The 14,748-nt window shown below is 36.0% G+C and overlaps 1 protein-coding gene across 1 annotated transcript in view; it reads left to right on the top strand.

Annotated features, from left to right (window-relative positions):
- The first annotated feature begins 85 nt into the window (after window positions 1-85).
- Window positions 86-14,748, top strand: part of SASS6 (SAS-6 centriolar assembly protein) — a 45,342-nt gene continuing 30,679 nt past the window's right edge. The window contains exons 1-7 of the mRNA XM_059138076.1: window positions 86-271; window positions 5,493-5,553; window positions 7,573-7,652; window positions 8,034-8,138; window positions 9,240-9,411; window positions 10,100-10,165; window positions 10,987-11,106. Coding sequence (XP_058994059.1) covers window positions 207-271; window positions 5,493-5,553; window positions 7,573-7,652; window positions 8,034-8,138; window positions 9,240-9,411; window positions 10,100-10,165; window positions 10,987-11,106 — 669 coding nt within the window. The 5' untranslated portion in view covers window positions 86-206. The remainder of the gene's footprint in view (window positions 272-5,492; window positions 5,554-7,572; window positions 7,653-8,033; window positions 8,139-9,239; window positions 9,412-10,099; window positions 10,166-10,986; window positions 11,107-14,748) is intronic.

The raw sequence follows: 14,748 nt of genomic DNA, 5'->3' as shown, positions 1-14,748 counted from the left end.
CCCCATCCTCTGCAAAACCGGAAGAAACTGATGGTGGCTGACGAGGTCCAAGTCTTCCCCGCTTTCCCTCTGTTTCTGTTTCCCCGCCTCCTCAGCGGAAGCCGAGCGCCAAACTCAAATTTTAGCAGGACCCGGACTCCCTTAGGCTAGTTCGTGGGCTGGGCCTGCTGGACTTTTCCGGTTACTGGCCGGGGCAGCGGACCAACATGAGCCAGGTTCTGTTCCAGGAGCTAGTCCCACTGCAGGTAAAATGCAAAGACTGCGAGGAGAGGTGAGGTTCTGCGTTACCCCGTGCCCGCGGGTGGCGGTTGGGGTCCGGCCAAGGCGGAGGGCGGGGAGAGGGGGAAGATGGCGGCTCTGGCCAGTGGCCACCGGCTTGTGGCTGGGTGTGCGGCTGGCGTCCCGGGACGCGGAGAGAGTCCCACTTGGAACCCAAGTTAGTTGCGGAGGGTGCAGAAGGGAGAGTATGAGGAAATGGAAAGCTGACCCGCGTCAAGTTAATTTCCAAAAAAAAAAAAAAAAAGAGGAAACAAGAAACCTAGCTCTGAACGGCATCAAAGAAGGTTATAGCCCTGGTCTTTCGTTTTGAGAAAGTTAATTTTGTCTGGAGAAGTGAAATAATTTACACGAGAACTGACAATAAATTCACGGCCAGGCCCGCGCTAGAACTTGGGTCTTGGCTCCCAGCCCTTTTTTCACTCTTTGGATTATATTGGAAGTAAATTTAAGCTTCAGCTTAAAACAGTTTTTGTGGCGTAGTGTCTTTTCTTTACATTAGTTACTAAAAATAAATAACGCTTAATCGACTAAAAACAGTAGAGGAAATGGTAAATTTCATTCATTCATTTAACAAATACTGCTTACTGGCAGAACACTTTGTCGGGTACTGGGGACCTAGTGGTCGGGAAGAACAGTCCCTGTTTCTGTGGAGGTTACAGTCTAGTGGAGGAGGAAATAAAGGCCAGTCTCATAGATAAACGCAAAATTACGACTTTGACAAAGGTGGTGGTGCTGTTGGGGCTTAATTTGAAGCCAGGAGATGGCGATTTTGTCACGCCTCTCAATAGCTGACTCTTTTCTCAACCTCGTTGCCTCATTTTGTAAAACTGACTTAAGGTGCCTGCGTACATGATATGAGGATGGATCCTGAAGAGGTTTATGGAAACTAAATGGTTTGGAAATGTGACTTTAGAAATGAAGACATTGCTTTATTTGGTAATGTGAAGCTAGCTTATAGTTCAGAATTGGGTCTAACGTCAGCCCGCAGGTCAGGCAAGGAGATACCAAAACTAGCAGTTGCAGGTGGAGATACTGTAGGGTATTTGATGCAGGGTATTCTTTTGTGCTGTCCAGTATGAGAGTCACGTATGGTTACTGGACTTTTGAAATGGAGCTAATCCGAACTGATGTGTGGTAAGAGTAAAATGTGCATTGAATTTTGAAGATTTACTTATGAAAAAGAATGTGAAATATCTTAATTTTTATGTTGCCTGTATAGATGACACTATTTTGGATATATTGAAAATAATATATATGGGATATAAATTATTAATATAACAAATGTTAATAAATATATTCTGTATATCATAAACATTGGAAATATTTATATTTAACATATTGATTATATTTAAGAAAATTGTTACAGTTAATTTACCTGTTCCTTTTAAATTTTTTTAATGTGGTTTCTAGAAAATTCAAAATTATATATTTGGCTCATATTTGTGGCCTCCATTGTATCTCTATTGGACAGCCCTGTTTTGGAATAATTTTAGAAATATAAAGGGGAGGAGCATCATTTCTGATTCTAACACTGGAACTCCTAATTCTTCTCCATTTCATTATATTGTCATCACAGTTACCTTCTTAAAATGCATTGTCAATCATTTTACTTCTCTTGTTTAGAAATCTTTGTTATATTTCTATCACCTGTAGCAGGGATCAGCAAACGAGCCCACGGGCCAGGTGGCCTGCTGCCCATTTTTTTAAGTAAAGTTTTATTGGAACGCAGCCATTCTCATTTAAGAATTGTCAAGCTGCTTTTGTACACGAATAATCGTGACCGAGACCTTTGGCCTACAAAGCCTAAAGTATTTACTATCTGGCCCTTTACAGAAAATATGCTGGCCCCTGACCCATAGGGAAAGTAATCCAGACTTTAGTTAAATATTCAAGGCCGGTTCAGCTCAACAAATATTTATGAATACCTACTGTGTGCCAGTAATTGTCCTACCTGCTGAAATGGTCTAGCTTCCTCTCTCTTTACTCCTCTGCCTCCTGACAACAACGACAACAACAATGGAAACAATTTTCATTCTGGGCCTCAAGGAACTCACACTTAATAGGGGAAACAAAAAGATATTCTTGGGAGAGGTAAAATAGCACAGGTTAAGAGTTCAGGCTCTGGAGCCAGATTATCTGGGTTTAAATCTCATTTCTGTCACTTATTGACTGATACCGTACAATCATTTTTTTCTTTGTGTCTCATCTTTAAATTAATGATGATAAAAGTAATTGCCTCATGGGATTATTAGGAGGATGAAATGAGTTAATACATACACAGTGTTTAAAACAGTGCCTGAAGTATTAAAGGCATGCACTAAACATTTAGTTATTATTAAGATGTGATTAATGCATGAAGTGACATCAGTGCACTAAAGTCATAAGAAGGAACTTCAGTGGAAGATAACTCAGAGAACTCTGGAGGGAAGTAATGCAGATTTTGAAGCCCATGGTTTGACACCAACATCTTTTTTGATTTTTGTTTTAGAAGTTCTGTTCCCCATATGCTAGACCTGTAAGACTACTTTTCCATTGCATGTACCTCATACTCTCAGTACCATACCTTTATTCCTGCTCTTCTCCCTGCCTCAAATGCTTTTGCTTTCATAACCTTCAAGGTTTGTCTTAAATCCCTTCATTAAAAGGACCTTTTCAAAGTTACCAAAGTTGAAATTAATTGCCCTTATTCATTTATTAGATAGCACAGTGAAGGTGAAAGTTCTGAGTTCTAATTTGGGCTCTATAACTTGGCTTTAACCACGTTTGTAACAGCGCACCTCAGGTTCTTCCTTTGTAAGACAGACATAACTCTTAGTAAGATTATTGTTTTAAATAAGATATATGTAAAGCACAGGGTAGGTACTCAGTAGTGTGGGTGCTCAGTGTTAGCAGTCCTTCCCTTCCTTCCCCTGAAGCACTAAAATGCTAAAATACATTCAGAAGCAAAGTCTGGATAGAGTCATTTAATCTGATTTGAGGACATGGACCATGTTTATTTCTGTTTGTATCCCTAGCATCCAGCATACTACCTGGCTTACAGTAGCTTTTATTTGTTTGAATTGAAAGGCTCAGGTCACAGCTTCTAGGTGGCGGAGGTGGGCTAGAATCCAATTCTGATAATGCCAAATCTGACTGTGAGGGAGGATGTTATGTAAATTTCTCCATTGTTCGGAGTATGACATTTATTTTGAGAAATAGCATTTTTATGAGTTTTTATTGATTTGTTTTATATTGTCCCTCTGACAACTATTTAATGGAGAAAATAAGATTGTGATTTCAGATACTATATTTTCTGAAAGCTCAGGTTTTTCTACAGTAGATGTTGGGGCAGGAAGGAGAGGTTTAATCTATGGGCCTTTCCTCCTCCCTTTTTCTCCTGAAAGTAATGCATTATAGACCTTTGGAATTTATGCAACAATATCATTAATATCCTTCTTAAATTATATTAATGTGATTCTTCCAGTAGTAGCTAAAGAATACTTTGCTAAATGATCTTTTGATTTTTTTGAAACAAATTTATCAAGTATGACAGGACTTTTGAAAGTGTATGTCACCCTAAAAAGTTACCTACTGCAGTGTTACATCCCCTGTGGCAGGATGTTTTAGAAAAAACTGCAAGACAAAAACCAAGCTTAATGACAATATAGATCAGGAAAGGTCCTCACAAAACCCAACTCAATTCATTTATCTTACAGATTAGGAAATTGAAAGTTTTTTTCCCCCGAGAATACTTAATTTTTCTTAAAAGATTTTGTTTATTTGTCAGAGAAGGAGAGAGAGAGAGCAAGAGCCACACACACACACAAGCAAGGGGAGCTGCAGGCAGCTGCTGCTGAGCAGGGAACCTGATGCAGGACTTGATCCCAAATCCTGGGATCATGACCTGAGCCAAAAGCAGCCACTTAATAGACTGAGCCACCCAGACATCCCCAAAATACTTCATTTAAGTAGAATTAGAGTAGAAATCTAATCTGTTTCACATATATTGCACTAGATAATAGGAAAATAAAAAACATTTTCTGTTCTAAAAATAATTCTTCCTATCTGTGGTATTTGCCAGTGCTGCTTGTTCTTTTTCAGATAACGTAAGTTATGGTAACCTTATCATATGGTAACCTCATCATACTAAGATTTAGCATCCAATCATTTGTTCAATAGGAAGCTTAACTAAAATGACATAAAATGCCAAAAAAAATTATTTTTAAGTTGGAACATAAAAAAAATTGGACAATTGAATGTTCTTGGTCAACTGTTACCAAGTTTTTCCAACACTTGGTTGCTAGGTCTATACCTTTTACTTCTGCACTGAATAAGTAGCAGAATGTGGGAAAATTTTAAAACAACTTTGGAAGAATAGCCTAAAATTCTATTTACTTTTGTTTCCTACACATCAGGGAACAGCCATTGTTATTTAATTCTAGCAAAATATAGAACTTTTGTACTGAGATGTTTTTTCACCAATTCTTCCCTTTATTTCCTTGATCATTTAAGCATCTTTGCTCAGTTTGATAAATGGTTATGAGCACCTTGATTTATATGCCTCTGTCTGATGCTGAATTCTCTGAGATGCAACAGAGAATGTGGAAAGCTACGGGTTTTTTTGAAGTTTAGAGTTACTCTAGGTTAAGGAGGATAATACACTGTTGACGTACTTCCGTGGATGTATTGGATAGGGACTATATTGAGCAGATGTATTTGGTAGATTTTGTGTATGTATAAGGGAGGGGAATGTGTTATCTTACTTCCTGGATTGTAAACATTCCGTGTATTCTGGTACTGCTTCACATTTTCAGTTTTTTAAATGGGATCAATTAGATCGTTTAAAATGGTAAATTTTTTTAAATGTAGGAAATTGTTATTAAGTCATTGGTTTGTTTGGCTTTCAGTAGGTGCTATTTCAGGATCTGGGCAGTAGGTTATATTCCAGGCTAGTAATGGGAATTCCACATCGTTTATCTCATTTGATTCTCGCAACAATCCCATTTTACAGGAGAGAAAAATATAATCTCTGGTAAAAAAACCTGATTAGTTACTAGTGGAAGAACAAGAACTTAAACTTAAAATCTGGTATGCTTCCGAAATATCTGTTCATAATTTAGGGAATACCAGTGGAAGATCTTACAGCTTAAGACTGAAAACTTCAGCTCGGACAAATGAGTGCTAATTCCTTCCATACGAATGTTTCTGACAATTGGGTATATTTTTTCATACAGGAGAGTAAGTGTTAGAGTGAGCATTGAACTACAGTCAGTTTCCAATCCAGTTCACAGAAAGGTTGGTATTAATTTCTTTTGAAATATTTTCATTTTTGGGGGGAAATGTAATTTCTATGCATTATTACTACTTTTGTTCTTTAAGAATGTGAGCTCTTTTGTTACACCAACTTGCTTTTCAGTTTTGGGCCAGTTTGTAACTTGCTAATCTGGGGTGGTAGAATCTACTAAGACAATGACTGAGAGATTATTATACCATACATTTCTTCTTTTTTTTTTTTTCTTTTAAAGATTCTATTTATTTATTTATTTATTTGACAGAGATCACAAGTAGGCAGAGAGGTGGGGGGTGGGGTGGGGAAGTAGGCTCCCTGCTGAGCAGAGAGCCCGATGCAGGACTCTATCCCAGGACCCTCGGATCATGACCTGAGCTGAAGACAGAGGTTCCAACCCAGGCGCCCCTATACCATATATTTCTTCTTCTTCTTCTTCTTTTTTTTAAAGATTTTATTTATTTATTTGGTTGGGGAGGAGTGTGCATGTGGGAGAAGGGGCAGAGGGAGAGAGCACAAAGAAAGTCTCAAGCAGACTCCTCGCTGAGTGTGCCCTACTCAGGACTCGATCTCACGACCCTGAAATCATGACCTGAACTGAAATGAAGAGTCAGATGCCCCACTGACTGAGGCATCCAGGTACCCCTGTACCATCTGTTTCTAAAGCATACAGGAACGGTTGGGGATTGGGAGAATTGGTTAGTTTTGCCCAATACCTTTGTAAGTTGCTAGAATATATATTGCTACCCTGTAGAATTGGCATTTCATGTTGCACATGTGAGGTTAGAATGAATGGAAGCACTGCAAAGGAGATATTTTTGAGTCTTTACCTTTTGAAGGGAGGCTTTTAGAGCATCAGTCCTATATGATCTTCAAAAGTATGAGTCATTAGCAGTGATCTGGATACAGACAAGATGACTAAGAAGTACAGCATCTGTTTTCTCTGTATCAGCTTTCCCTAAACATGATATTCAAGGACCTTGTAGTATTAGTAGTAGCTTCAGTTTTTTATAGCATCTTGGGGTGAATTTCAAGAAGTACTGCAGGAGAAGCTGCCTAAAGAACAGGACATTCTGAGGTAGAGCAAATACCCAGATTGCTAATTTCTGGAGTAGAGACTATATGTTATATTTTTTACATATGATTCCTTAGGCCTGCTGTTCCTCTTCATTTTTTATCTCTACCCGTACGTGTTCAGATTTTTCTAGGACCCTCGCAGTTCCTCTGTAGCCATGAGTAGATTTTATTTCAAAGTGGAAGCTTATTCTTAACCTGAGTACTGTTTAGTTCTTCATTAGGCCTCCATCATCTTGTTGCTATGCTTGTTTTCGTCACATAAGTGTTCTCTAAAGTACATAATTTCTGTGTACTTCCTGTCAGCTTTAGCTGCTGTGATGTTCTGCCGTATTGTAAGTTTATGTAGAAAGTGATCTTTATGAAAGATATTTACTTCATGTGAAACTGAAAACAGATGGAGCTCCATGTCACCGGCCACCTGGAGGGAGAGAATAGGCCCATAGGAAGAAGCCCTGGCAACATGTTACTTGATACCTCTGTCCTCTGCCTGAGAGGCAAATACTCCTTTATTAGGATACATGATTGCTTGTCATTTCAGCTGATAAATTGGCACTTTTGAAGTATTAGACAGTTAACTTGTGGGAAACTGAAAATATAATTGAATATGATGTGGCCAGTGGTAAAATATTATCATGGTATAGTGCAGCAAGGACTAGGTCTCAATTCTTCCAAGCCTCTAATAGGATGGTATTCCTCAGCCTTCAACTCCTAGCATTTAATTAGTTTGTATAGACTCCTACATGGCTCTCAAGGAGCAGAATATTTATCCCTGTTTAAGATTCTTAAGTCTCTTAAAGACTAATGGAAATCCAGCTGTACCAGAAAACAAAGTCACCTGAAGAATATTGGTGATACATTGTTGTTATTGGATAATTCCACTTCTAAGAAGGAAGAAATTTCTCTAAAAGCCTACCTATTGAAAACATTAAAAAATCAAATCTTTCTTTTAGGATTTAGTTATCCGTCTGACTGATGATACTGATCCATTTTTTCTATATAACCTTGTTATTTCCGAGGAAGATTTTCAGAGGTAACTAAATCTATTTATCTGTTTTTATATTTAATCTAGGAAGTAAGTTTTATTAATGTATTGGAACTATTGTCTTTGAAATGCAACGTATTATGAACCTTTGGTATTTTGAGAATGCTGGACTGTTTATACTATAATTATTCAGGATGTTTTTGAAAGTAAATATTCTATAGCTTATCAGAATTCTGCTTAAAACAGCTTGAATTTGGAGCTTTAGCTAAATATATTGACTTTTCCCCTCCCATGGGATAAATTCTATAAAAAAGTTCTCTAGTTCTTGATTTTAATGGGTATTTGGTAAAGAAGAAAAGAATATTTTAGGGTTTAAATTATAATTAAAGATAGTAATTAAATTTTTTAAAACTCTTTTCTTCTGCATAGTTTAAAATTCCAGCAAGGCCTTCTGGTAGACTTCTTAGCTTTCCCACAGAAATTTATAGATCTCCTTCAGCAGTGTACTCAAGAACAAGCCAAAGAAATTCCAAGGTAAGTCTCATGAGAGCACTATGTCATTAGAATTCTCTCAAGACAAACTCTTCTTTGTAAGACAAATTGATGGCAAGATACTTTGTATGTGTTTTAAGTACTCCTATTTTTAACTGGGTTTAGGGCTATTAAATAACAAATTTTAAGAATCATGGTTAAAATAAAAATATTTACTCCTTAATTTTCATGTCTTGACAGACATTATAACTATCTGAAATATTTAACAGCATCAAGTACATGATTTTATAATGAACTTGGATAAGAGGAATGAGTTTGTGTTTGTATGTGTATATTCATGTTTGTGTGATACTAAAGCCTGATCCTTTCATTGTAAAGTTGACTAACCTTTTGTCTTTTGGTTTCATCAATTGATGATTGTTGTTTGAATCACTTATTTTTTTTAGGAACTACAAAGTTATGCATTTCTAATTCTATCCTTCCTTTTATATTTATTAAGTATAATTCTTTTATAAAGGAGAACTTTTCCTCATCAGTTTGGGCTGTTTGATTACTCTGGAAAGAAAAAGATAAATGCTTAATTCTTTTAAATTGTCAATTTTTAGAGTAAAGAGTTGTTATTTTAATTACTTTTGTGCTTTCAGTGGGTTTTTGGTTTTATTTTTCTGCTTTGTCTTTCATTGTGAGCTCATGAACATTTGTATATTCAGTGTATTACAGTAAATCCTTTCTATGTTTCTTGCTCAGTTTTTTCATTTTGCTATTAGCTTATCTATCCAGTTTTACCACTGGGAGTCCTTTTATATTGGCTCCTGTGATTCCAGTGTGCCCCCTTTCCCAGTGTTTCTTTTTTTTTTAAAGATTTTATTTATTTATTTGAGAGGCAGAGATCACAAGTAAGTGGGGAGGCAGGCAGAGAGAGAGGGAAGCAGGCTCCCTGCCGAGCAGAGAGCCCAATTCAGGGCTCCATCCCAGGACCCTGGGATCATGACCTGAGCTGAAGGCAGAGGCTTTAACCCACTGAGCCACCTAGGCGCTCCCCTGCCAGTGTTTCTAATCATTGATGATTCACTGGCATTTATTCAGTGGGAGAATTTCATTGTCTCATAAGTGTTGTTATTTTGTGATACTTTCTTTTCAAAGGTTTTTGCTACAGTTAGTTTCTCCATCACCTATTTTGGATAACTCACCTGCCTTTTTAAATGTGGTAGAGACAAATCCTTTTAAGCATCTTACACACCTCTCATTAAAACTTTTACCTGGAAGTGATGTGGAAATAAAGAAGTTTTTAGCCAGCTGTTTGAAATGTAGCAAGGTAAGATTTAAATTCAAGTTATTCTTTTAAAAATAAGTACCAGAAGTCTCTGATAAGTCACTGAAGAGCATAGTGCTATTAGTTTTTGTTTTCAGAATGAAGTATTTTTAAAGATGTCTAGTAAGTTTTTATAATATGTAAGGAATTTATTTTTACCTTATTGGGTTTTTTTTTTTTTTTTTCCGTTTAATCAAGATACAGTGAGAGTAGAACTGGGCCCAAAATTGAGAAACTAGGTCCCATCATTTTTATTAATTTTCTGTGATCTTGGGGCAGGTCACTTAAACTGTTTATACCATGGTTTCATCAACTGGTAGATAAGTATGGAAATATCTACTATTGTATTACACCTGTCTCAAGGAAAAAGATATGAAAGTGTATATTGAAAATTACAAAATGCCCAATAATTTTATAAGGTATAAGGAGCAAGAAAAAAATATTAGGATACCTCTTTATAGTTTGCAAAAAGTCGTTTTAGTCAAAGCTATAGATTAGTGCATCTCAAATTATAGTGGTACATAAATCCTCTAGAGATCTTGCTCATTCTGTTTGTGAAGCAGAAGACCTAAAGTGGAACCAGAAATTCTGCATTTTTAACAAACTCTCAGGGTGATGTTGATGCTGTACTTTGAGTAGCACAGCTATAGATGATTAAATTGTAAACTGTGTAATTTTATTTTATAAATAGGAAGAAAAATTATCATTGATTCAATCACTAGATGATGTTACTAGGCAACTGAATTTCACACAAAAGGTAATTCAGATTTCATTTTGTCTTTGTGAGTCCTCTAAACATTGGCTCTGAATTACTTCTCGAATCCTATCCAGGCTTTTGTGTATTATTTTTTAAAGCATGTTATCTTTGATTTCCTTCTCCTTTTTGTCACCTTTCTCCTATGAGTAAATTGTCTTAATCTAATCCTTTCTCTGATAGTTGATTCCATCCAAACATTTGTTACCTTCCAGGTCTTCATTAAATAATATATAATACCTGTCATATGTCAGTTCTTTGCTCTTTTTTTCATCTCACACCTCCCTGTCTAAAATGATGTTTCAGTTCGTATCTTCTAACCTTTTCCCTTGCATACGAGTGTTATGACTTACTCTGATAGGCTTATTATCATTTCAGTCAGAGCTACTACTTTTTGCCCTTAGTCCTTAAAACTGAGGACCCCAGTATCTGATAAGTGGCATGGCTTCAGGCAGAAATTGTCCTGAACAACATAGCCCATCAGTTTGATTGTGTGTAAGTGAACCACTCCATGCAATTGACTTGCTCTATCCTGGGCTGCTTTATTTCTTAATGTCACAGGAGAAGATTGGGTGGTGAAGAGCCAGACTTAACTAAAAGGTTAAAGATAGTTAAGCTTGCCTTCTGGGCCATGTTAGCTCTAAAATTCTTTTATTCTAATCTTGATTTCCTCCAATGAAAAAAAAAATCTGTGTAGGAAGAGGCTTTGATGTTTTGGAAAGCTGTGATTCCTTTTCTTTAATATCCTTTGTAAATATTGTCATGTTCTAAGGTAATAACATTCATAAGACTTAATTAATATTTTGAATTGAACTCTAATACAGACATTATCAGAAAAAATCCAAGAATTAGATAAGTTGCAGAATGAATGGGCATCACACACAGCTGCATTGTCAAATAAACATTCCCAGGAACTGACGAATGAGAAAGAAAAGGCCTTGCAGGTATGAACATTAAAGAAAATAGAAAATTATTTTGTTGCTGCTGTTAGTCACTTTGTTATAAAAGTAATATATGCTTGTTTTAATATGTTCAAACATTACAGAAGTATATAAAAAATAAAGTTACTCCTTAAAATTCTTATTACATAGAGGTAATTTATAAACATTTTGATATGTTTTTCCAGACTTTTCTCTTTATATGTAAATAATATGTCCTTTGTAAATATTTGTTGATAATTACAAATTTAGAAGTATGTAAATCATATATTTGTACATGGATAGTGGGTTTTGGTTGTATTCTGTGCTAATGGGGTCCTACAGTGTATATTGATTGTAACTTTTTTCACCTAACATGACATCATAGGTCATTCTTTATCAGTTCAGATATTCCTTTTTAGCGGCTACATAGTATTCATTATTTGGGTATAACATAAATTAACTACTTACCCAACTGACGTACATTTAAATGCTTCATTATTTTGGCTTATGCAAATAATATTGCAATGAACATTCTTTGTTCCTAGAAGTGAGATTGCAGTATACCTATTATATAAGATATTATTGGATATTGCAAATATGCTAGCCAAAAAGATTTTACCAAATCTAAAAGATAGGGTATGACAGTATTTATTTCCCCCTATTTTTTTTTTCATCTTTATTAAGTTTTTAATTTTAATTCCAGTATTGTTAACATACAGTGTTATATTAGTTTCAGGTTTACAATACAGTAATTCAACAATAATATACATTACTCAGTGTTCAACATAAGTGTACTCTTTAATCTCCATCTCCTGTTTTACCTATTCCCTCCACCCCACACCCCTGCTTAAATAACCATCAGTTTGTTCTCTGTAATTTTGAGTCTCTTTTTTGGTTTGTCTTTTTTTCTGAAATTCTACATATGGGTGGAATCGTATGATATTTGTCTTTCTCTGATTGACTTATTTTGCTTAACATTGTACTCTGGCTCCATCCATCTTGTTACAAATGGGAAGATTTCATTTTTTTTTTTTTGTGGCTGAACAGTGTTCTGTTTTATATATATATATTTGTATCTAATGGAACACACACACACACAAACACAAACACCCCACATCTTCGTCATCCATCTGTTGGGAGATGCTTGGGCTGCTTCCACAATTTGGCTATTGTAGTTAATGCTTCAGTAAACATAGGAGTGCATATATCCTTTTGAATTAGTGTTTTTGTGTTCTTTGGGTAAATACACAGTGGTGTGATTACTGGATCGTAGGGCAGGTTTTTTTTTTTAACCTTTATTTTCTTTAGTAATCTCTATACCCAATCTGGGGCTCAAACCCACAACCCCGAGATCAAGAGTCACATGCTCTTCTGACCGAGCCAGTCAGGAGCCCTTATAGGTAGTTCTATTTTAAAATATATTTTTAAAGATTTATTTACTTATTTATTTGAAAGCGTGTGTGAGAGAGAATGAGCAGGAAGAGCAGCATAGAGAGGGAGAAGCAGACTCCTTGCTAGGAGCCCGGATGTGGGTCTCAATCCTAGGACTCTAGGATCATGATCTGATCCAAAAGCAGATGCGTAACCGACTGAATCACCCAGGTGCCCTTCTATTTTTAACTTTTTTGAGGGACCTCCATACTGTTCTGCAGCAGCTGCACCAGTTTACATGAGGTTCAAGAAGGTTCGTTTTTCTCCACATCTTCACCAACACTTTATGTTTGTTGTTAGCTGCTTTATGTGTTTGGGTGCTCCCCAAGTATGTTGGGTGCATAATAAAATATATGTTGGGTATGTAATTATCTACAATTTTCATATCTTCTTGTTGGATTCACTCCTTAATAAATTATACAGTGTCTTTGTCTCTTGTTATAGTCTTCATTTTATTTCTTTTTTTTTTTTCTTTTTCAAATTTTTATTTACATTCAAGTTAGTTAACATATAATACAATATTGGTTTCAGGAGTAGAATTTAGGGATTTATCATATACATATAAAACTCAGTACTCATCATAAGAAGTGTCCTCCTTAATACCCATCACCCACTTAGTCCGTCTCCCACCCACCTCCCTCCATCAACTCTCAGTTTCTTCTCTATCATTAGGAGTCTCTTATGGTATGCTTCCTTCTCTCTTTTCTGCTCCCTTCCCTTATGTTCATCTGTTTTGTTAGTAAATTGCATGTATGAATGAAATCATATGGTATTTGTCTTTCTCTGACTTACTTTACTTAGCGTAATACACTCTAGCTCCGCCCACATTGCAAGTGGCAAGGTTTTATTCTTTTTGGTGACTGAGTAATATTTCATTGTGTATATATGCCACATTTTCTTTATACATTGATCATTTGGTGGATATTTGCTCTCTTACCACAGTTTGGCTGTTGTTGATAAGTCTTTGTTTTAAAGTGGAATACCAGTTTACACTGCCATTCTGAGGGTGTATGATAATAATGCACACATTTTCATATGCATCTTGACCACCTGGATATTCTCATAGGAAGTTCAAGAATTCTCTTGCCTATTTGCCTCTTTAGCCCATTTTTATTTTTGTTTATTTTTAAAGATTTTTTAAAATTTATTTAAGAGAAGGGGAGAGTGAGCAAGCACGAGAGAGAGAGAACACAACCTGGGGGAGTAGCAGAGACAGAAAAAAGCAGACTCCACGCTGAGTCCGGAGCCCAATGTGGGGGCTTCATCCCAAGACCCTGTCATGACCTGAAGCAAAGGGAGATGCTTAACCAACTGAGTTGTGGTGCTCCTAGCCCATTTTTAAATTAGACTATTAGTATTTTACTTACGGATTTGTCTGATCTGGACATGAATCCTTTGTCGGATATATTGTATTTAACTTTTAATCTGAAGTATATTTTTGTGGAGTACAATATGAGATAGGTATTTTTTGATATCAAGTCAGTCATTTGTTCTAATACCATATATTCCACTGATTTAAAAATGCAACCTTTAATATATTCTAAATTCCTTTGTATATTTGAGTTTGTTTTGGAGTGTTGGGGGGAACTAATATCTTTTGGGATTTTCTAACCCAGAAGCGGGTTAGAAATATCTTTTCTTTTATTCAGGTCTTATTTAAAACAGGCTTATAGTTTGCCTTTTATTTCCCTCTGTCTTATTTCTTTGTTCCTTTTCTTCTTTTTATTTTTTTTTACAGTTCTTACTAAATTTTTTTGCCTAAGAGATTTTACAGTTTTTTGCTCTATAAATTGGAGTATGTCCCACCACTATGATAACTTTCTGATTGATGCTGTTGTGCATTAATGTCATATTCATTAATTGTACATTATATATATCGATTCTGATAGATTTAGGGCTGATTGTCTTAGGTTTTTCAGGTAGATATATAATGTATAAAAATGGTAATTTTTTAAAAATTAATTTCTTTTTTTCTTGTATAGAAAAATGCTAAATAGTAGTGGATCCTTTCCTCATTCTATTCTTTTTTTGATAAATAAAATATCTCCTCTTTTTTTTTTAAGATTTTATTTATTTATTTGACAGAGGGAGATCACAAGTAGGCAGAGAGACAGTTAGAGAGAGAGAGGGGGAAGTAGGCTTCCTGCTGAGCAGAGATCCCAGTGCGGGGCTCGATCCCAGGACCCTGAGACTATGACCTGAGCTGAAGGCAGAGGCTTAACCCACTGAGCCACC

The sequence above is a fragment of the Mustela lutreola genome, chromosome 10, assembly GCF_030435805.1.
Source record: "Mustela lutreola isolate mMusLut2 chromosome 10, mMusLut2.pri, whole genome shotgun sequence".
In the NCBI taxonomy this organism is placed as follows: domain Eukaryota; kingdom Metazoa; phylum Chordata; class Mammalia; order Carnivora; family Mustelidae; genus Mustela; species Mustela lutreola.
This window is presented reverse-complemented; position numbering and strand designations above follow the sequence as displayed.